This window comes from Erithacus rubecula (genome assembly GCF_903797595.1).
Source record: "Erithacus rubecula genome assembly, chromosome: 3".
NCBI classification, from domain to species: Eukaryota; Metazoa; Chordata; class Aves; order Passeriformes; family Muscicapidae; genus Erithacus; species Erithacus rubecula.
This window is the reverse complement of record NC_136689.1, coordinates 4,717,594-4,741,240: the sequence shown is the minus strand read 5'-3', so window position 1 is coordinate 4,741,240 and position 23,647 is coordinate 4,717,594. Positions and strand designations below refer to the sequence as shown.

At 35.2% G+C, this 23,647-nt stretch overlaps 1 protein-coding gene across 1 annotated transcript in view; it reads right to left on the bottom strand.

Annotated features, from left to right (window-relative positions):
• The window catches only part of LOC306800245 (sodium channel protein type 5 subunit alpha-like), a gene marked incomplete at both ends in the record, with an annotated part of 31,191 nt that extends 7,820 nt beyond the window's left edge, over positions 1-23,371 (bottom strand). Inside the window, 18 exons of the mRNA XM_079302207.1 lie at positions 962-1,200; positions 2,842-2,996; positions 3,678-3,792; positions 5,539-5,988; positions 6,710-7,063; positions 7,359-7,511; positions 7,640-7,869; positions 8,227-8,329; positions 11,824-12,015; positions 13,070-13,264; positions 15,161-15,305; positions 15,922-15,985; positions 16,618-16,824; positions 17,680-17,771; positions 19,792-19,920; positions 20,262-20,265; positions 21,580-21,712; positions 23,099-23,371. Coding sequence (XP_079158333.1) covers positions 962-1,200; positions 2,842-2,996; positions 3,678-3,792; positions 5,539-5,988; positions 6,710-7,063; positions 7,359-7,511; positions 7,640-7,869; positions 8,227-8,329; positions 11,824-12,015; positions 13,070-13,264; positions 15,161-15,305; positions 15,922-15,985; positions 16,618-16,824; positions 17,680-17,771; positions 19,792-19,920; positions 20,262-20,265; positions 21,580-21,712; positions 23,099-23,371 — 3,233 coding nt within the window. The remainder of the gene's footprint in view (positions 1-961; positions 1,201-2,841; positions 2,997-3,677; positions 3,793-5,538; positions 5,989-6,709; positions 7,064-7,358; positions 7,512-7,639; positions 7,870-8,226; positions 8,330-11,823; positions 12,016-13,069; positions 13,265-15,160; positions 15,306-15,921; positions 15,986-16,617; positions 16,825-17,679; positions 17,772-19,791; positions 19,921-20,261; positions 20,266-21,579; positions 21,713-23,098) is intronic.
• Between the last annotated feature and the right edge of the window lie 276 nt (positions 23,372-23,647).

Below are 23,647 nucleotides of genomic sequence, written 5' to 3'. Positions count from 1 at the left end.
TCTGGTTCATTTTGGATATTTCTAAGAGAGAAATGAATACATTAAAAATAATTTCAATAATTAGGTTTTTTCACTGTCCATGATTTGTCTCTTCCCATTTGAATTTGTTGCCTCATTGTTCAGCTATTGGATATTTCCACGCATATCCTCTGTTTTGGACTCCTACTTACATTAGAAAACTGTAACTGCTCAAGTATTCATTACTTATAGTTATAATAGTAGATCTTTCTGTTGAAAATTCCTAATTCTTCACAGCTTTCAATGCTGACTGTCCCAAGTCTATCAAAAGCTACTATGATGTTACAAGTCAGCAGTTTAGACATTTCATTTTAAAATATTTAACTTCAGAACAGTCCCACTGTGGTGTCGACAAGAAAAATGTTTCATTTTTCTACAGCAAGATTACAATATTTAGCATTTTCTACATTCAGAGCAAATATATATATAATGAACACTGCACTTATCTCACTCTTGGTGATTCCAGCATTTCTCTTTAGGGCTGTGCAAAGCAAAAGATACTTCTCTATCTTTAATTCCCTGGTAAATGATTTTTCCAACCATGCTTTTCAACTGTCTTTGCCACCTAAATTTCTTCTCCTTCAAGGAAGGAACTCTTTTTCTGTTCCTAAATGCCAAAATCACAGATTTGGTTTGGGTTGGAAGGAATTTTTAAGACCATCTAGTCCAGAACTGTCAGTAGCTTCACATTTTCTATTGTCTCAATCAATCTATTTTGATTTTATTTCTGATCACTAATTGAACTCTCTCTCTTCAATTGAAAAGGTATTTAGAACCATCATGGTCCTCAATGATGGCAATACTTAATAAAATTTTCTTCAGCAACTTCTTGATTATTGCTGACAGTTTCTATTTAAAGTCCTAAAGCCTCTTTTCGATTCAAGGTTTTTCAGCTTTTGGAAACTGTCTTTGACATCTGCATTAATTGACAATCAGAATTTACAGGTAGTTCTCTAGATAGAAAACATCAAAAATTAAAATGTATGACAAGCTGAGTATAATACTTACACATACAATGATGAAGTCAAGCAAACACCAAGCATTTGTGAAATAACTGTGCAAACCAAAAGCTACCCATTTCAGGAGCATCTCCGTAAAAAAGGTGTAGGTGAATATTTTATCAGCATAATCGAGGATAATTTTGACTTTTGGCTTCTTCTGCAGGTGAATATCTTCAAATGCCTGGAATTTCAGAAGATTATTTCATGCACAAGAGTACACACTTTGGCCTACTATAACCATTTAATATTAAATTGTCGACAACCACCACTTATTTTCATACTTAAAAGCAAAAAACTAAATTTTAAAATAAGTAAAATCTCATTTTCACATTGACTGGAAAATCTCATACTTCCAGGTTTTTATGTTCAACACTTAAAAAAATGTCTGACAAGGGTCAATTTGGGCTAACAAAATTTTGGCTTTCCAAGGTAGTTGATAATTTTGAAGATGTCAGTCTAAAATTCTTCACAAAAAAGCCTGAATTGAACACATTACCCAGTGTCTGTCAGACTCTGACCTTCCAAATGAGTCATCTTGAGTCAACCTGCACAGTTGTAATGCAGACATGAAAAAACATGACAAATCTGGAACTGCTCATTCCTGAAGTTGCATCTTTTCTCACCTAAACTTTGACCTTGAGGTTTTAGGAAAATTTCTGTCATTTATTTATTTATATGCTAATTTTTTTTTTTAATTTTTTTTTTATTCCCAATCTATTCCCAATTCTTTTTAACACCTTGCATTATTTCCTCACTAAGCCTTTGGCAATATCTCTAATTTTTCTTTCATCCACTTCTGCCCTGCTTTTCTGAGCATTCTTTCTGTGATCACCATCTCATTTAATTTCACAACAAGCCATGGACATGTGTGGTGGTCTGGTGCTCATTGATACTCATTCAGAAAAATTTCATATCAGTAAACTTTATAAACAAGTAAAAACGCGAGAAAGTCTCTTTTTGCAAGGGGACAAAGTGTATCTTAGAACACTGCAAAACATCTTTGATGACATGAAATTTTTATTGTTTTGTTATTTTGCACCTCTGTACCAACTAATTTTTGTTCAACAAGACATTAAAAATAACTCAGGTTTCTTCCTTACTTCAGTTTGATCCCCCATGAACACAGAGGAGCCCTCAGTGGAATCCCAGGGAGTTCCCTGGAGGTTTTGTCAGAGGAATTTTAAAGAAGACAGTTCAAATCAGGAAACAACATGAATGTAATGCACACAGAACTGACTTCAGCTGGAAATTCTGACATCTCCCACATAGATCACCTTCAGACTACTTTGTTATGTTCCTTCTGCATTATATATTTTATTTAACAAGTTACTTTCAGTAGACAGTGAATATACCTTCAAATAAAATAATTCTTCCCTTATTCACTAGAAATGGATATAATCAGAGTAACAATGAAACATTACCTCACCTATCAATTTACATCCACCTTTACTTTTAGCTCCTGATCATGTTTGGATGATTTTCAATCTACATTTTTAGTAGTTAGTAATTAGTTTGCTTTACAAATTTAGAAGTGCTATTATCTTCTTCAAGCTTTCCTAAGTAATTTCAGACTGGTTTAGCCTTGTAATTAACACAAAAGTGTAAAGAACTTTGTTTAATGAAGATCTATGATTCCATATACTTAAATCCATTTAAATATCTTATTCAAGTGGAGGAAAGCATTATAACATCTAAGAGTTACATTAATTGCACTCTTGTCTCTCCCTGAGGAATGGAATGTCATAGTAGAAGAAATAAATTCAATACTATTCCTTTACTGACAACAATTAATTCAAAAGTGGAGAAATTAAATGAAATTTACCAGTGCTGCGCTGCTCAAGACAATCATAAAAATCATAAAATATTCAAATCCACTATGGTTAACGATTCTGTAGCAGGTTTTTCTAAAGTTCCACCAAATTCTGCCTGGACCCTTTGTGATATCCACTACACAACATGGGAAACACTCAACACAACCTGAAAAGAGAGAGAATAGTACAGTGGTTCAATGGAAAATATTGAGATGTGGATTTTAAAAGTATAAAACATCTAAAAAAGGGCTTTTACATATTATAGGAAGAATGTGATCTTTTATCTATGAGGTGATGCTGTTGTTGAAATGATCTGAAGCTACAGAGAAGACAAAATTTTTATGCCAAAATAATCTCTCTTAATAAAGTAACACATACATGGAATAACAGGCATCTTTTTGTGTCTTTCTGCAGAAAGGCTTGTGGGCACAAAAGAAACCCTTACTTCTATATAAAAATGTGTTTATTTTCTGCATTTTTTTCTCTCTTTTTTTTTTATTTTGAAAGGAGGTATTACCTTCCTAGCAGGTCAGTAAATTATTATTTTTACTGATTATTTCACTTTATTGCAGAGACATTACATGTGGACTCTGTTCACTGCCCTGTGCCAGAAACACTCTTCAGCAATCTGAAAAGGCAGCAGGATTGAACCATGAGAATCAATAGAGTCTAAGGAAAAGTTCAGGTGATCAAAGGCAGATATCCACACTGGGATGAGGAGACAAACAATTCCTGCTCCAAATGGACATTTTTGAACACTGGTACATTTGGCATTAGTGCAATACAAAAAAAAAAAATTAAAAAAAAAATAGAAATAATAATTTAAAAAAAAAAAAAAGATTCCTACATTCATCAAAGCAATCCTTAGGCAGCTGTGAGTTTTTGGTCTGGGAAAGTATCTCCAGAAGAGCAACTGGATCCACAGTGCTGGCTTCAGAAAAGCTACGAACAGCATGGTATTTCTGCAGAGAAGTGAAAAAATAATTCATTTGCTTTGCATTAATACAGTTACCAAACCTAAAATAAATGAGAATTATCATCTTCTCTCCCTCCCCAAAAGAAATTTGCAGTGTATAAATTATCATAATGTTGCTGAACTACCAAAATAAATTATAAATAATAGGACAGGAAAAGCCAATCCCTACTTTTTGTTTCCATCTCTTTATTTTTATAAGTTTATTGGTTTCTTTTAGTCATCTATAGTTGATTTTCAGGAAGAGAAATGTTTAGAAAAGATTATATTATGCTACAGTTTTAGAGAAAATTCTGATTCCTTCAGGCCAATACATCTTTAGAGATACAAATCATGTTTCAAATGGCTTAAAAGGGGAAGGCCCTGCATATTCCACAAAATGATAAAACTTATAATTACCTCTTTTTGCTCTTTTTTTGGATGTGTTACTGTGAAAACATTTAGAGCTTCAGAAGTGCCAGAACTCTGATTGAAGCTGTGTGAATTCTGCCACTGTTCTCTGCATCTTAATTTGTCTCCCTGCATGAAATGATGCAAATCAGTTGATTTTCCACTTTTTTTTTTTTTTCCTGAAAGTCATTCTTGAAAGGCAAAGTTATTTAACAGAATCTAAAACATCCACAAAGTTTACACTCATATAATCACAGAATGATTTGGTTTGGAAGAGCCCTTAAAGATCATGGAGTTTCATCCCTTCTGCCACAAGCAAAGAATCTTTCACTAGCAAGTTTTCCTTTAATAAATAATGAAATGGTTTTCCTAAAATGCTTGTAAAAAAATGATGCTTCCAGTTATAGGCAGAAGATCTAAGTGATCAGAATCAGTCCTCAGTCCTTTTGACACTACAAATTCCAAGAAATACCAGGTTCCACTGGAGCAGGGAATGAATTTCTGATATCAAATGCTTATGGGCAAGATATCTGAAACAGCCACAGATGATTCCAAGGTGCTCAGCAATTTTTACTTCTTTGAGAATTTGTCCAAAGATATTGCACTGATAATACTTCCTAATATGCCAAAACCATACAAAATGGATCCAGGCAGTCCACCTAGACACTGACCATATGCTGATCCATCCAAAAAGAGATCCCTCCAACTCTAACAATTCTGTGATTCTGTGAAAAGCAACCCTATAGCTCCTGTGCCATATTTGACAATCCCATGTGGATGTGGCAGATACCTGAAATATCTCCAATACTCCTAAATGCCTCTGTACAGCTGTCATGGCAGTAAAAATGTCTCACTCACATGCAGAAAGACTTGAGCTTTATCCTGCCCAACACAACAAAATCAAGAGATATAAAGGGGGGTGAAAAGTACCATGGAGGTGAACAGGTGATTTAAAAAAAAATTCTAATAATTTACATTTAAGCTGTAGCTTTTGTTTATATTCCCTTTGGATTCCATGCAACTGAGAAGCATCATATAATCAACACAAGAGGCCTGCAATGTTGTAAGGCAAAGAAGACAAAAGAAACAACATCTGTCTTGATTGAACTTTGACAGCAGTAAATGGAAGCAAAACAGTCAAAAGTAGAATTTTGGGTGTTGTTGAGGAGAATGATGAAAAAGTGAATATTCAACATATCATTGAAACCAGGACTATTTTTTAGCCCTTGTACTAGAAGAACAAAGTAAATAAAATTGCAGAAATGATAATATTTATTGCTGAGTCTTTGAGATTGTATTTACAGATGCAATTCACAATAAATTTTCAAATATCAATATTCCTTACCTGGTTTTTATATTCTACAGCTGTGTGTAAAATGTGTCCACCATCACCTTTGTTGGTGTAAGACTCTGCTGCTGTAATGGGAACACAGGCACTGGGGCTGCTCAAAATTTCTTCATATTTCCTTGCTAGTGAGGAACTTTCTTCCATGTGGCAATGCTCTATGTCAAAGCAGCTGTTGTCAGTCTGCTTTCTGACATCTGTCATGGCATAATTAGTAACCTCTAATCTTTTCCCAGAAACTGCCAATGTCTTCTTTTTGTCTGTCCTTCTGAGGCTTCCTCTCATTCTTTTGCAGCAGTGATCCCAAATTCTGTCCTTCACAGCCTTCAGGCTCCTGTGAATCTGTGCAATGGCAATCTGGTATTTGGTGCCTTCTGCAGGTCCCTCTTCTCCCTCTGGGCTGCCATTGTTGAAGGAACTCAGCAGCAAAGCAATGAACAGGTTGAGCACCTTAAAATAAAGTAAGTTGGAGACACTATTGCTAACAGAAAAGACACTTCAGAGACCCTCAAACTTGATTTCATTCACCACTACAATGAAATTATTTACTGTTGTTATAGAATGATATGGCTCCTTCTGGAAGGAATGGCAGGAGAAAAAAGGAGGGAAGTGAGAGTTTAGGTACATCAAATATATTTTCACATGCTTTGATGTCCATAGTATGAGGAGGCAGACATGGAGAAAAACAGCAGGCAATGATGAATTTTAATTACATCACCATCAAAAAGGATCTGGCATATACCAACAAACCAAGGAGATGAAAAAGATTTTGTCTCCCTGCAAAATTACATTAGGTCCTGTATAAACCCAAAAATCTGGGTTCTGTAAACTTTTGATAACATAAGAGCAATGTGTTAAATATTTAAAGGACTCAAACAGTTTGGTTATTTGGTCCTATCAACACAAAAGATGAAGAGATCTGACACCAAATTATGATTAGCTCTGCACTTCTATACTGTAGTTAGAAGGAATAATTTTATTTTGCTTCTGTGTCTTGAGAGAGAAAAAGAAAGAAAGAAAGAAAGGGAAAAAAGGAGACAGAACAAAACCATGTCAAGTGACACCCAGAAAAGAGAATAAAGTGAATACTTTACCATCAGTAAAGTTTGCCTCCAAAGAAAAAAGTAACTGGATGCATTCAGTAGGGATTGAAAATTGACTTGAAACTCACCACCAGGTTTCCCAGCACCAGGACAAGCAAGAAAATGACGAGACATTTATTTTTTCCAGCCACTTCCATGCATTCCCACATAGTTTCAATCCATTCTCCACATAATATTCGGAATATAATCAGGACTGAATGACTAAAATCTTTCATATGCCAGCGTAATTTGCCACTGGGGCTTATTTTACAGGAATTTGTTTCATAGTCACTGCCCAAAATCTGCACTCCTACTACAGCAAAAATAAATATAGTGATTGCCAAAACCAGAGTGAGGTTACTCAGTGCACCAAAGGAGTGGAGAATTATTTTCATGAGAGTATTTAAGGCTGGCCAGGACTTTGCCAATTTGAAGATCCTGAGCTGTAAATAAAACACAAGGAAATAAAACAATTAAAAACAGCCTAGATAGCATAGCACACATGAAAACCAGACCCCACATTTACCAGTTCTTTACTGTGGTAATATCACTATTTTTTCCCTAAAGAAAGCGTTTTAAATATTTTGATGTAATTAAAGTCACTCCAACTAAAAGCTCATGTTGTCTTACTACTTGCCAATAAAGAAAACAGATTTAACATATTAATCAGTAAAATAATAGGAGGGTATTTCACTATACAACACAAGTATTATTAATTTTTTTTTAATAAATAATTACCAGCCTGAAAGGTGACAGATTTGTTCCAAAGCTTGCTAGGCCAATTAAAACAACCACACTATCAAAAACATTCCACTTGTTCTGGAAATAGTAGTAAGGATCTAGAGCAATGATTTTCAAGATCATTTCTACAGTAAAAATCAGGGTGAAGACCTGGAAAGACAAAAATTAAATCCAGAAAAAAAAAAAAAGTCACTGAAAAAGTCTGTCTCCTTAGGGGAGTGTCTCAGTATAAATACAGAGTTATAACTCCATTTTCACCCTACATAGACCTAACTTACCTTGTCACTTAGAGAAATCAGTTCTTGGTAATATGAGTCCATGCCAGGGTACTCCATAGCCAGGAATAAGGTATTCAAGATAATGCAAACCATGATTAAGAGATCAACAAATGGATTCAAAATTACCCATTTCATCTTCTGTTTGACTGCTCTCCAGAATGGGCAACAATTCCAAATTAGATACTTTTGAGGGAAATTTTTCCAAAATGTAGGACAGTTCAGTTTTTTGTCTGATGGCAGACAAAGAGGGAAAGTCACATATAAATAATCCTTTGTAGAATATCACTGAATGAAAATATAATCATTCATTGCAAAGATTGAAAACTCAATCTCACAACAGCAGAATGGCATCATTAAATTGTTTAGCTCATTCTGCACAAACTAATAACAGACTAATAAAAGTCAAACAAAATTTACCCTTGGTAATTGCAAGTAACACAAGATATGAGAATATTTGTTTTACTGAAATTTACATTTGGCAGCATCATTTCCCTTAGTGGCTTTTAAAATAATGCTGTTTGTGACAGGTTGATCTCTCAGGTTGAGTTACACAATTACCACAGGAAAAAGAGGAAAGAATGACTTACTTGAATTATCTGTAAGGATTGTGGCTGCACTCATTAACCTCTGTCTCCTGACAGGATCATTGATAGCATCCATTGACACCTCATAGGACAGCAGGATCTGCCTCTTTGATTAGACAGACAGCAAAACATAATATAATAACACATGAAAATAGAATAATCACAATACAAATTGCAGTACAAAATTATATCTAGCATGAGATAAATATGCCTTTTCAAATACACGTTATAGTGGAGCTTTAACTTGCTGAAAGAATGGAAAACAAACAAAAAAAACCACTACCAGGTGTTTGAAGACAAAGAACCTTTCATCAAACCAGTACAATATTTACAATATTTCAAGAATTTTTTTCTTCCTGAAGATGCTCAAATTGCAGTTAAATGACATTATAAAGGAAGCATAGAAATATTAACAGGGGGCAAGGGAGAAGAATCAATCTATCTTTCCAGTGAAAGATAAAAACAAGAGACAAAAAGAACACTGACATCAGCTTGAATAAACTATTGGCTATTTAACTATGAATTACTGACTGCTAATAAATAATCATGTATTAATGTGAAAAATAGTCACACAGTTAATACAAATTATTGAGGGGTTTAGCCCTAATAAACCTATCAAGATTTAACTAATATTGAATTGCCTAAAACCAAGAATGGCACTAATTTTGCTTTAATTAGAATCACCAGATGACAAGGAACTTGACAGACTGGGAATGGACAGATTGACCACATCACAATGCACTGTACCTTAGTGTTCCCTCTCAGCACAACTGGATTTGCATAATTTTCTATTTTGGGAAGGATAAATTAATAAAAATATATCATAATGCTACCTCAAATTCTTATGATATTATGATTTCTATTAACATACTCTGTAAAACTGTTATTCAGGGAATGAAACTGTTATCCTTGGCCTTGATGGTTTAATAATAATTATTTCTCTTTGTCACTCTGATATTTTAATGAGAATCTAAGCAAAACTTAGGTGATAGAACTGTCAGAGAACAGACCTATAAAATGAATTTATGATACAGTGCTAAAATGCTAATTTTCCCCTCTGTTTTTTTCTGAATCCAAAAGGCTCAACTAGACTGGTCTAATCATGGCCAGTGCAAGTCACCCTTTCATTCTTTTCTCTAAGTTTTGCTGTCTCAGAAAAAAAGAAACCCAGAAAAATTTGACTAAAGTTCTCAGTGTTCTTGATGAAATTCACTGTTAAGGAACCTTCAGAGTTTTTTTGGAAAGGGCAAGGACATTCACCTGCACTGAACTGGTTACTGCTGCTCATTGATCTTTACCTGAAGGGAATAACTCGGAGTGAGAATCCTCTGAAAAATTGGGATTTAAAATAGGGATGTGCACTAGAGAAATAATGTTCATAAACTCATTCTGTCCTACCAAAAAGCTTCCACCCAATTTGCTTTTTGCTTTAGCTTAGCACCTTTAGCCTCTTCCTATGATGAAGGTAGAGAGGACATTGAGGAGTCCTCAGCTGCAGCAGAGCTTGTACTACCAGCAGTTGTTAGAACATGGAATAAACTGCCAGGTTTGTGCAGATTATATTTATTTGACTAAAGGTAAAAATCTACATTGGGGCAGCTCACACTGCTTGGATCATGCTTTAGGTTTTCCTAGAGATACTCAGAAATTTGTCATTCCCTGGAAAGAGAGAGGGGAAGGGACCTTGGAAATGTCTGAGGATGTTACTTCTGAGATATAAAAATCCAGATTACATTTGGCATCCATCTGTGCAGACTTTGTAGCCTTGCAGAATTAAGGTCTAGCAAACAATTCAAATTTATCTCCTGTCTCATACATCTCCTGCAACACAGTCACAGACTTAAAAGAATAAAATTAAATAGGAATAATCAGCCATATAAAATTATTTTTATACTTACAGAAGATATGACACCTATTATGAAAATACTTTTTTTTTTTTTTCTGAATAGGTACAATAAAACACTACCATGAGCTGTGATACAGCACTTCCTTTAAGTGCAGCAAAACCAAACTAGGTCACAAAATTGAATTATATTCTTAACACAGCAGGGGAAACATTAATGACACTACAAGAAGCAAATGCTTTACTAAAGGAGATGATGGGGCAGCTGCTGCCAAGTGTGTGATTTGGATTCCTCCAACTCAAATATATAATTTATTATAGCTCAGATTATGGATTTTAGAAGGAATTCTGACCATGATGACTGTCAGAATGAGAATTTAATAAATTTTAGCTGGGATTATATGTCTGAGAAAGACTCCCCTTCAAGGATACTTTTCAAACATATGGAAGTAGGAACCTTATTTCTCTTAGATCTGCTATGGGAAAATTTCCATTTCCAGTGAGATGGATGGAACTATTCTGATGCTCTCTCAGAAGCAGAAGAGAATATGTCATGAGACGAAACCAGTATGAGGGCATTAAAAACTTTCTTTTAAGGTATTGTTGAAAATAATTAAGTAATATGGATAATTGCCTGAGCATTATTTTGAAAGATACAGCTCAAGATTAAAATGATTACAAAGATGTTTACAAAGAGCCAGAGAAAGATTAAAGATGGGATGGTCTTCTAGAAAATACAGTATTTTGTGAGTGGCAAAGGTACTGTGGAAAAAAATCTCCAAAATTAAGCAAAGAAAGAATACCAAGTCTTAATAATAAGTTTCTTAATTGATTTAAAAATGAGTGGTCAGCAGAGGAGCCAGAAATCCCTGCTGTTAACAAGATGTGAAACAATATATGTGAGATTCAGCCTAATATTTAGATATCCATGTTTAATTTATCCATGTGTGCAATGCATTTAAAATCCCAGTATATGGAACCCATATGTTTCTGATCAGTTTGATCCCCATAAATAAATGTTTCTGAAGCCATTTGAGATGATCTATTGAAACATTTGGTAGCTGAGACATCCACAGTAGCAGACAAGTTACATAACATCTGTGCCCTTCCATAAAGGAGGTGAAAGCCAAATAACACACTAGAAAAGCTCTAATGACACTAGGTATCAATTTGTGATCTAAAAAATTGAATCTCCACTCTGAGAGACTAGAACCTAAAACAGACGTAAAACCTAAAAACCTCAGAAAATTCAAACCCTGGAAACAATCCAGTTGCCTAAAACTAGGAATTTAGCAACATTTGAGATGCTGCAATGTTTATGAGATACCCACAAAGTTCTGCAAGATGTCCCACAGATATTGAACATCCAACATATGCAAGAACATCTAACTGGTACCAGATGCTTAAAGTGAGCAAGTGAATCAGACATCTTCATACTGAACTAAACCCTATCCTAAATATGTAGGTCAGAGAATTAGCTGTCTGTAGAAAAGGATAGTAATTTAAAAAAATTAAAATAGTTAGGTCTTTAGGGAAACTCTAAAACTTAAGAATTGTATGGATGTATTTCTGCAGCACAGAGATTTTGGCAGATCTTACCACAGTCAGTGACCTGCTATAAATGTACCATTGACAGCCACTTCCAACTTCCTTTAAGGTGCAGGTAGTGCTGGCTCCCTCTGGTCCCAAAATCTCATCCTTGAATTCTCATATCATATGCAAATCTAATTAATGTAGTTTCTATTTCGAATACTTACAAGCTTCTTGTGGCAGCGATCAGGCTGGGAACGAAATATTTGCTCCTCATTTTCCTGGTCATCTAAAATTAAGTTTTGCCTTGAAGTAGGTGTTTCTTTATTACTCTCTTTTCCTTTGGAATTTCTCAAGTCAGCAACTGACATTTCAGATCCAGCATGCAAGGCCTTATTGCTTTCTTCCACAGCCAACATCTGTAACAGGAAAAGCAAAGTGTCTGTCTGTTAATTCCAGGCAAATACCAATGCATGGACTAGGATCAGATAAATGTAAATATTATGCTATCTGAATTATTTGCACTGACAATTCCTAGGTTTCAAATGTTTAACTGACATAAAAAGATAGGAGTACAAAATGCTATTCACAATTCTGAAAGACAAAGTAAGGTTACCTGTGAGCTACTGTAATTAACATCTGCCCTTGTCACTTTAAATATTGTATTTTATCTCTGATTTACAAACTATTATGGCTTATCCTTTTACTTTCCTTTTCATGCTTTGAAAAGGACCTTGAATCCAAAGCAGTAGAAGACTAAGGGCTCAAATTAAATCCTAAAATGTTAAACTTGCCTAAATCTCAATCTTGTTGAAAGAAAAAAAAAAAAAAAAGGAAGAAAAGAGAAAAATGGAAGAAAAGTCTAAGAAAAGCCTGGCAATGTGGAAAATCAGGCAGAGAAACATGACAGAGCTGTCAACAACTGTAGAGGAGGAACTTGATAAAATGGTGATGCCTTACACTAATGATGAAATTTGATAGCTGCTACAGAATATTTATCCTCTTACAAGTCTGACTTTTCTGTCACCTAGCAGTAAATCAGTGATATATTTGATTTAAGGTAGAAGATCAAATGTATCCACTCATGCTTTCTTCCTGCAGTAACATCAGTTAGGGATATCCAGAAGGAATTTTTGGACACAGCAATAATGGTACTGTAGAAAAACAGGGCAAACTATGGAGTGCAGCAGTCCTGCAATACCATGAAAGTTACTTTCTTGCCAGAAAGCCCTTCCTATACAATGTCAGGTCTGCAAATCCTAAAACTTAATATGGTTTAACTTGGATTTATGATGGGTTTTATCTATTTAAACATATATATACATGCATATATGCATTTGTAAAGACATAGAGAGAAATCAAGTGTCAGAAAGTATTGTAAGAAGCCCATGTTTAATTCAAAATATTATTTCCCTAATTCACGAGCAGAAGAAAACAAAAGGAACTACAGATTATACATGATAATTTACAGACCTGTTCCTTCTCTATAATTTGTTTGGCATCCTGAAGCAGTTTTTCCTTTGCCTCTGTTTCAGCACGAGTAGCTCTGTTTTCCTCTTCATATGCCATAGTTACCACAGCCAAGATCAGATTGAAGAGATAAAAGGAGCAGAAGAAGATGACTGCCATAAAAAAAAACACAGAGGGCACTCCAGATGTACGGATGGTCTGTGAGGAAAAGGTAAAGGTGGTAATAAAGTCTTAACAAACTAACATTATAAAGCAATTTCATCATAATTTAAATAATTTATTCTCCTATGCAATACAAAAGATTAATGTATGGCAGTGTTTTCAATGAACAACAGTAGGATCTGCTTCTGGTCTAAGTTACACATAAAAATGTTCATGTACTGTATTGAAGAATTTTAAAACCCCATTCTTAAAATTAAATCAAATATATTTCAGCAAATCAGGCAAATGATCATCAGAGTTTAAGCTATGAGAAGACCAATTCATCTGTAAAGACATAAACAGGTGAGTGTGCAAGAAATTAATGAAACTCAGTAACAAAGATGAAAGCTAGGATTATCTATACAGTCATGAAATATGTTTTAATCACAGCATCAGAGACAATATTTAGACTGATTATCTTATTCTTATTTTTTTAATGGTAGCAGAAGAGATAGTTCAAAATTAAGCTCTGAGACATTAAAAACTAAAAATCACATGACCTTTAAATGGCAAAAGATGTTGCATCCATTTAAAAAAGTCTCAGTTAATAAAGGGAAGGGGAAAAGAGTTAAAATGGACCAATATGACAGGTACAGAACAAGGCAGAGAGTATTACTCCTCTCTGGCAAAGGCAATGTATAGATGTAAAGGATCCAGGAAGTTCTCTACAAGTATTTTTACATCATTTTTTTTAAAAAAATCACAGAACTGAGAAGTTACATTCAACTCTCAGAATCAAAACATAAAGGTTCCAGTTTTTTTAGTACTGTGCTGTCCAAAATGAATGTATGCTGAGCCAAAAGGTTTGGTGAGAAGTCAGCACTTAAAAGGAAGACAAACAGAGAATGTGACAAATCCTCACATTCCCTGCAGTAGCAGGGAGCTCTCTGGTTGGATCTGCTCCATATCCCAGCCCTTGGGTGGTTGCATACAAATATTTAACCCTTATTTAGCTTTTAACTACAGACCTGAGCATGCTCTCCAACAAAACTATGAGCATTCACAGCAGGATTGTTCCCATCCAGTGTATGTTGGGTTGATGTGGCCAGAAATGTGAATTCTGTCCCCATCTGTTGCAGCCAGGTGGGGCAGTGCCCCTGATCTCCTGGCACACATTCTCTGCTAATGGGCCATCTTTAAACCAGCTGGGCAAATCATCTTTATCTTCCCACAGCCCATCCTCCCTCCAGGAGATATCATCTGCTGCTGGCCCATTGAGTCCCAGTGCATGACTGATAAAATTCCATCATCCCACTGGGAGATGTTCCAGCCAGGGGAGGAGCCAAGCCTTTCCTACCCAGATAAAAACTGAGATTTTGGACACCAAGGTATCTTCTTTCCACTGGATTCCAGAGGAAAGCCAGACCTTTCCACATCATCCCTGGAGCTTCAGAGGAAACTGCACCTTCTCCAGGAGCACTGCTGCAGCTGAACCACATCTGCCCCTGCAGGAGGATGCAGCCACCATGGAATGGGGCTGCTGCCACCACCCTGACTGACTGATGGGTGTCAGCTTGGATTCTGACTCTGGCAGGGTTGGGATTGTTCTCTGTAATACTGTATTTCTATTTTGATTTTCCTAGTAAAGAACTGTTATTCCAAATTCCCATATCTTTGCCTGAGAGCCCCTTAATTTCAAAATTATAATCATAATTTTGTGGGAGGGGGTTTACATTCTCCATCTCAAAGAAAAGCTGCTGCCTTTATTGGCAGACACCTGTCCTTTAAACCAGGACGCAGTGTCACTTGCAAAAGGTGACAGCTCAGTCACTTGACTCTATTTCCTTAATACTGACATTGATTTTAAAAGAAAATTGGTGTCAGTAATGTTAAAATACAGACTTTTGTAGTGGACATAGCTAAAGTAATTCCAGCTGTTAAAAAAGTACCCACTTGTCTGTAGAGACGTTCCCAGGAGTCTTGGGTCATCAGACGGAACACAGAGAGGAAGGCCCAGCCAAAATGGTCAAAACTTGTATAACCAAAATCAGGATTGTTCCCAATCTTCTCACAGGTGTAGTTTTTTGGACACTCTGTACTAACGACAAAAGAAATGTTAGACAACAGTTATGTGGAGATTCAACTGAACCTGAAAGCATCCAATACACAGTGACAAATAAAGATTTGTTCAGTTTCTCTGAAATGAGGTTTATTATTTCCCAAAATATTCCTGCCAGAAGGGCTGATTCATATCTGAGCATCCCAGAGAGCCATTTGCTAGTAAAGAAAACTAGACAGAAACCTTATTTTGGGACTAGACCAAAACTCTTACTGATGTAGGATACATCCAAAGAAATACACAGAGAGGGGAAAAATGGAAATACCTTTATTTTAAAATAATTCACCAGGATGAGGAGAGGAGAATTTATTGATATCTAAAAAGTCTTTAGTGATCTGTTCCCTTTCTCATTTGTATCATTCTACCTTACAATTATACTCCCAGTGGTTAGCAACAAAGTACATATAAAATTGGCTGCTCCTTGTACTTCGTTCTTTTTCTGGTGTGAAATATCTGTTTTTTAATTTAATAACACACTCACTGATCAATTTCCTCCTCCTGAAAAACCATCACCATTCCTTTAGACCAAAAATAAAACCACAGTTCATCTGGAGGAAAAAATTAAGAAAGTACTAAAACTACTTTGTTCACTTACTTGGGTTCTCCAGTGTATCCACAGAGCAATATTTCAGAAGAGTCTTCCAATCTATAGCAAATCTCTAATGAAAAAAAAAAAAAAACAAACAAGGAATCATAAAATCAGAAGTTTTCAGTTTCTACAGCTTTCTGACAGCAATCCAGACATTACTGCATTTTATAAATGCTCTGATGGATCAAACCTCTGTGAAAGATCTTTTGCCAGCAAAAGGCATACAGGACTGATTCTCAGCAGATAAGCCTCTCTGAAAATTTAAAATAATAGCGACAATTTGATGTACAACTAACAATGTAAGATTTTATTTGGTCTTTGATAAAAATAAGAATCTCTATGAGAAGTAGACACAATCCATGAAATACAGAGTAATTGTAATCCATGAAATACAGAGCAAGTGATGGAAAAAATCATTCTCTGTGGAGCACCCCTAAAATTAAGATCCCTGCACAATGCACAGATAAAGAAGAAAATACTTATACAAAATTCAGTTCCTTCTATCCCACAGACTGATGATCCAAATCCAAGATACACTAATCCCATATTCAGTTCATGAGAACTTCATACTGCTACTTGTGCAAATAGGACAAACCTTCTTGGCAGAAATACATGCAACTATATTTTAACATCTCTGTGAAAAAGTAATACATGCACAGGAAAATACACAATTATATAAAGAGAGAAATGAAAAACATTTACCTTCATCATTTGGTACATATATCTTGGGATCCTTACATAATGAGTCATTGTACAGAGTTTTATTGAGGACACATTTGGATTTTAGATTGCCCATAAAAAGCTGGAGGCCTATTAGTGCAAATACACTCAGACAAAATACAGTCAGGATCAACACATCCACAAGCTTCTTAACAGACTCAACAAGTGAATTTACGATGATTTTCAGACCTAGGAAAATAAGATCCAATAACATGGAGAGTGAGAAAAGGAATGCAATGTCCTGTATGACAAGAAACAACAGCTGCAAATTTGTTAAAGACCAAGGAAAGATATTGATGTGTGGCTTGATACTAAAATTAAGCACCTTCAGTGTTTTATTTCTGCTATAATTTCATAGCAAAATCAAAAAAATATGTGCAATTACATGGAAATGGTAAAGTTAATATATATAATGACCATGAGATGTATAGTAATTTATGGATTTTCAAGTGAATTTTTGCAGTTGGACTATGAAAACATTCTATGATACCCTAATTAAGGACATGGCACAAAAATATTGAATATCTGGATGGCATATGCAACATACTATTGAAAGTATTACACAAAATCTAGACAGTGGCTGTGGTCAGGAAGGAAACAAATGAAAGTCTCTTAGATTGTGAAATCAGCATTCTGATCTGGGAAATAAAGCAGAGAAAGTTAAGCTAATGAGGTAGAGCCTGAAACCAGAAATATGGTGGCTTAGATATATTATGTTAGGAGAACATATTAAAGACAGTGGGCTGCTCCAGGAAGACAAATTAAAGAGACAAAGGCACTGGGCTAAATCAAAATGTTATCCCATCAATGATGGGATAAAAAAAAACGTAGAATATAAATTTGCCTTTTTCAAAACGAATTGAAGGAAAGATGATTTTTTTAAATTGTGTTAGGGTGCTGCTGACATTGCAAAACAGCCACACCTTGGGATTTTTTGTGGTAACAAAAAGTGACCAGAGAACTAGAAGACAAGAACTGGAGTGAAATTAAAATTTGCATTCTGGTGAAGCAGAGAGAAAATCAGTAAGAGGTGTTGTTCCTCACCTGGTATTACTGAAATAGCTTTCAAAGTCCTCAGTACTCTGAAAGTTCGAAGAACTGAAACATTGCCAACACTCTGAAATGCAGTAACATACCTGTAAAATTAACCCAGACTCAAATGAATGACAAGAATGGAGCTTCTCAAACCATTTGCTTATGGAGCAGGAAGTAATGAATACACTGCAGAAAATAAACAGGTCAAATATGCCCTAAGATACATGACTAAAATTAGGAATCTAGGTCCATTTCTAGGCATGGATATAAAGTAGTGAGGCTTTGGAGCAGTGCCTCTGAAAAGAAATACAGTAAGCTCCTACTTGGTGTGGATTTGGATGTTTCAACTTTGGAAGAGTTTATCCATCAAAATGTCAAATAAATATAAAGCTGCCAATGCCATAGCAACACTCTTACACTGAGGCTTCTCTCATGAAAGTACATGTTGCAGCTATCTCAAAAAAAAATACACACTCCAGGAGAAGGAAGTTGAGCAACAGTAGATTTATAAAGTATTTATTCTGTACCACGTGTCCTCCCAACCTTTAACAATCAGTGAGAACTTGAGTATTGCAACTTGTTTCAATTTTAACATTTCAACAATTTAAAAATTCCATCAAATCAAAAGTATCTTAAACCACTGCATATTCTAACAGCATTTTAACAGGTTACCCCAAATTTTCTGACTTCTTTCATGTCAGAAAGGACATGAATTGTGACTCATCTCATGACAAAGTCATAACTTGTAACAGAAATCCTTAAAAAATAAAGTCTCAATAACAAAGTCCAAGACAACAGTGGCTGCAAAGGCAACCTCCCCCTCAAAGCATCTTTGTCAGCAGCAGATCAGAGCACATTGACTTTGCCTAGTCTGTAAGACTGAATAATTATCAACTGCCTTAAGCAATAAATACACTTGAGTTAGCAGTTGAGCTAATTTCCAAATAGTTTTTTTGGTTGTACTATAAGCCATGAAAAAAACAGGTGGAGGTACTATATTGTAAAGTTGAACAGTAATTAATTAGGGGTGCAGGTAGGGAAGAAGGACCATAAATTAAATTTTTCATGCAGCTGTTGGACTGTCTTGTGATAGCTGTAATTATCAGAAACTATCTAGTGATAGATGCTGATGATTAACAATATTTAAGCTCCTTAGCAGTTCATTATTACCCATAAGAATAATTCATATACATACAGGTGTGTGTGATGACCTGTGTGTATATATAACCTATTATTTACAAATGAGGAAAAACCTACATGTAGTGTTACAAACCACTCCCTTCTTTTTTATTCTGCCACCTGACAACTTCATTTGGTGCCTTTAGCTCTCATTGTAGGAAAAAAAAATATTTATTCTCTTTTTCTCTCTCTGTATCATACACTTCAGCTGTCTTCCTGCTCTGCAATTGTTTTCTCATGTGAGTTTTACTCTATTTAGTTTTTTAGTATGTGGAATTACAGATATATTCACTGCATTTTTTTAAATTAATCTTTTGACATGTGAGGAGCAAAACCATACAAGGTCCACAGAGAAATAATGTGTGTTCTGCTTCTTTACTTCTTACCCACTATATCTTAATTTTCTAGCTCTTTTTTTGACCATGACTGCTGGAGTGATGCTTTTATAAAAATGTCTGTTTAAACTCCAACATCATCTTCCCAACAAGTGAAGGCTATTTCAGAGCCCATGAATTTGTATGCAAAGCAAGGTGTTTTCTTCCTTGATTATCACTTGACCCTGTGATTTCATCTGTTATTTACCACCAAGCCATTCAATACCTTGTGACCCATTTTGGACCCTTCTCAAATGAGTTTCATCTGATCCCGAGTACAGCTAAGATAACATAAGAGGCAGGCTTTGTTTGGGTTGTTTATGCAATTACTTTTTGACAAAATGCAAATATAGACTAAATTAAGAACAATCACAGAGTTCTAAGATGAGCTTTTCATTTAGGTCTTACTTTAAAGCTTGTTTTTCTCTTTGCAGACATGCAAACTGTGATTCAAGCACAGTTTAGCAGGGAGGATGCCAACAACTGTAAGGAATTTCAGCAACACCAAATGGTATTTTCTCCATGTTTTTGTGCCCTCAGTGTAAAAGAATAACTGAGTTTTACTTACATTACAATAATAATAGAAAAGTCCAAGCAGTTCCATGGATCTCGAAGAAAAGTAAATTCATTCCAAACAAATCCTCTCGCTACTATTTTAATCAATATTTCAGCAGTATATATGGCAGTGAAAACATGCCTGAGGAGGAAAGTGTATATCAAAGTTACAGAAATAAAAATATTAATGAGACTGATGCACATTCAGGCACATTTCTATCTTTTCACTGATTTAGTCCCTGCATGGAGAGAATGTAGAAAATGTGAAGCAAAACAGGGCAGGTTGCATTACTTTCAGAAGCATCATGGGGACAAGATGTCTTCCTGAATTTTAGCAAATTTTCCATGTAAATCTACAAATACAAACATTCACATAAGAATATCATTCTATTTCTGGATTAAGGATAGATCACATTTCCTTAGGAAACATTTTTAAGACTGTGTTTATGTTGCAAAGCAGGCAGGAAAATTTCAAAGCCTCACCATTCTGGCAGAACAATGACAACAAAGATTTAATTCAGCCTGTAAAGTTCACACATTTTATATACTTATTCTGACAAATACACCATAACTAAAATAAATCCTACAGAAAATAAAGTTATCACCATGCTTACCCCAAAATAATAGGAATTAAAATTACAGAACTTCTGAGGCTCCAGGCACATTTTCCAGATTTAATTCTGGAACATTAACTCAAGTTACACTGGATACAGTGCACAAGTACAAAAGGAAGCAAGATATTACAAATAAATGACTTCCTAGTAGGAACAACTGACTTAGGAGAGTCACCAGGAAACAGAGGAAAAAACAGAATGAATATTTATTCCTTTATAGCTTTTCCATGAGGCAACCATAACAGACATTCAGATTATTGCTGTAGAATAAGAGATATTAAATTAAAATCCTGCTGCACAATCTCTTGAAAATATTTAACCCCCAAAAGGAAAAATGGGCCAACCTTCTGTGTTACACCAGATGGCAAAATTAGGCAAAACAGAAAAAAGAGCATATGGTGAGAGCTTCTAAGAAAAAGCACTGAAGCTCCACAAAAGACTGTGTGATCTAATAACAATCCTCAGCCTTTCTCAGAGGTCTAGCTGAGAATTTTCAAGCCCCAGAATTAGATCACCACATTATCTAAATTCTTCAGTCCCACATGTTAATATCCTTGGAAAAATCTTGAGCACATGAGGCCACTGAGGTACTTACTCAGTCCAGGAGGCTTTTTCAAGAACGTGAGGGATAGTCATAGCCACACAATTGAGCAACACAGTACATGTAATAATGCCAAGAAACAACGTGAATAGCAAGTTAAGGAAAAAATGCTACATCATAAAAAATGAAGTTCATACAATTTGTTGATTTCCACACACAAAAACCACACAAGTATTCAAATAATTCCTTTTCATTTAAATATGCCCAGAACTTTGCATGGGTTTGCCAAAGGAACTTATGACAGAATCACAAATTAACCTGAGTTGGAAGGGACCCACAAGGATCACAGAAATCCAATTCCCATCCTTGCACAGGACCATCCCAAGAATCCCCCTCCAAGATCAAACCTTCTCAGCTGTGTAAAATTCATGTTTTAAATATAAAAATGAATTATCTGCATGTGGAGATGGTTTTGGAAGTTAGGATACTAGTGGGACATAACATGTTTGACATGTTCAGACATGTTTACCTAAAAATACCTATTTCCACTAATTAATAATTCCAAATAAAAGCAGAAAAAGCAGAAACAGAGGAACAGAATGACAGAAAATGGCACAGAATATTTTAAGATTTAAATCAGGGAAACCATTGAAAGGATATGAATGGATCAGAATTTTAATTGCTGCTTTTCTGACTGGATTAAAAGGACCAAATATAAACAAGGCAGATGTGGCAGTAAACCGGAAAATCGTCCTCCTTTTATTTAGCACCATAAAAGTCTATTAAAAAAAAAAGATTCAAAGTATTTGAAACACTTAAATGAATGAGAAATTTCAGTTTTTCAAATCTGCATCTAGAGCTATATCTAACTGCAGGTAGCAGTACAGCTTTCCTTTATTCTTACTTGGAGCTGTGACCTGATTATACACATTTTGAAGGAAAGAGAGCAGCTCTATAAAAGATCATTATTGCCTGAGAGGAAGAAACCATAATGGGAATGAATATAAAGAGCAAGTAATCATATTCACCTGGTCAAAGTAATTAAATTACTACTCTGGGACTGGAACAATAGTTTTAATACCTTACTCTTCGACAGTTTTATGGGCTACAAGAGATTATTTAGATACACAAGATACACATTGTGTAGCACTGCCAAAATCATGGACAAAGAAAAAACTTTAATTTTGAAATATTGTCACATAACACTGTAAATTCCCTCCAAGATACATTAATGTCCATGCATCTCAGCATTTTTGCCATACAGTAAAAATGAAATCTCTTGAATGAAAAACAGAGTTTTCTAACTTTAATATAAATTTCTTCAACTCAATCAAGCTCAGTTCCTCTGCATCAATAGTATCACTTTGATTACTTTGAGAAAAAGGTATCTGGAAGATCAAAGTCTAAAGTATGTTCTGTGATAAAATTATTACACTCCAATACTTTGCTGGCATACATTAAAACAGCAACTGAGACTGGATGGAACCTTCTGCTCTTCAGATCAAGTCTTCCTTGACAGTAGTAATAATTTAATTTAAGAATTTAATTTAGAAAGGATTCCTAGACTATCTACTTTATATACTACTATAGTCAGCATCACCAAGCACTTTGGAATAGCATGGAGTATGTGCAATATAAATATGGAACAATAAACAAAGCCACTGAGACATAAAGTTACAGAAAATTAATTTATGACAATGAAAAAACATGGGTTTGCTACACAGAGTAATGGAAATATCTCAAATGTGCCTCCCTTTATTTGCACAGTATTTGTAATTCTGTGAAAGTATCTGCAGTTCCAATGTGACTGACTGTTGGATAGGCACTGTTTATTCAACAGGGAGTTCAGCCCCACAGGAAACAGACAAACTGGTCTGGAAAACAAAGCATCACTAATCCCAGAATATATTTACTATTAAAGTGTGTCATATCATGTTTTCATAACTAAATTTGATTCTTGACTGGAACTAAAAATATCTCTTTATTCCATAATGCAGAGCACACCTTAGAATTCCCCCCCAAAAAGTTGTCAGTAATGTTCAAAGGTCTGTCTACAGAAGAATCAAACCCCAGCACCTCCTGAATGGAGCTTTTACTATCCCTTAAGAGTTCAACAGGCAAAAATTAAAAAAAAAAAAAAAAGAAATGCTTTGGGAAGTTTTAACCTTGTGATCACTGTAGTATGGATCAAAATCCTCCAGGGGCTCCCCAACTAGCTCTGCAGGAATGTCCCCATACAGAGATGGCAACGTTTTGCAGATTTTCAGGTCGAGCTGAGGAGTAAGTTTTTTTTCAGCTCCTTGGTCCTTCTTCTTCTTCTCTTTAATTTCAACTTTCTCCTTTTTTTTGTTAGCAATCCTTTCCTCAATTGCTGCCAAGGACTCAGGGGTGAATCGTCGAAAACTGTTAGTTTCTGATGACCAAAATGAGATATCCATTTTTCCTTCTGAGTGCTTGTTTCCAGTACTAGAGGTAACTTAAGAAAGAAAGCTCTTGACAATTAGAAAATACCAGAAACAACACACAGAAATAACACACAGAAAATACCAGAAATAACACATATCTATTAGATAGATGATTTTTCACTCCTCTGAAACTCCATGTCAAAATAGAATAAAATAGAATAAAATAGAGTAGAATATGAATAGACTATTTCAATAAGCATCCAGCCCAACTGCCTGACCAGTTCAGGGCTGACCATTGTAAGGCCTTGG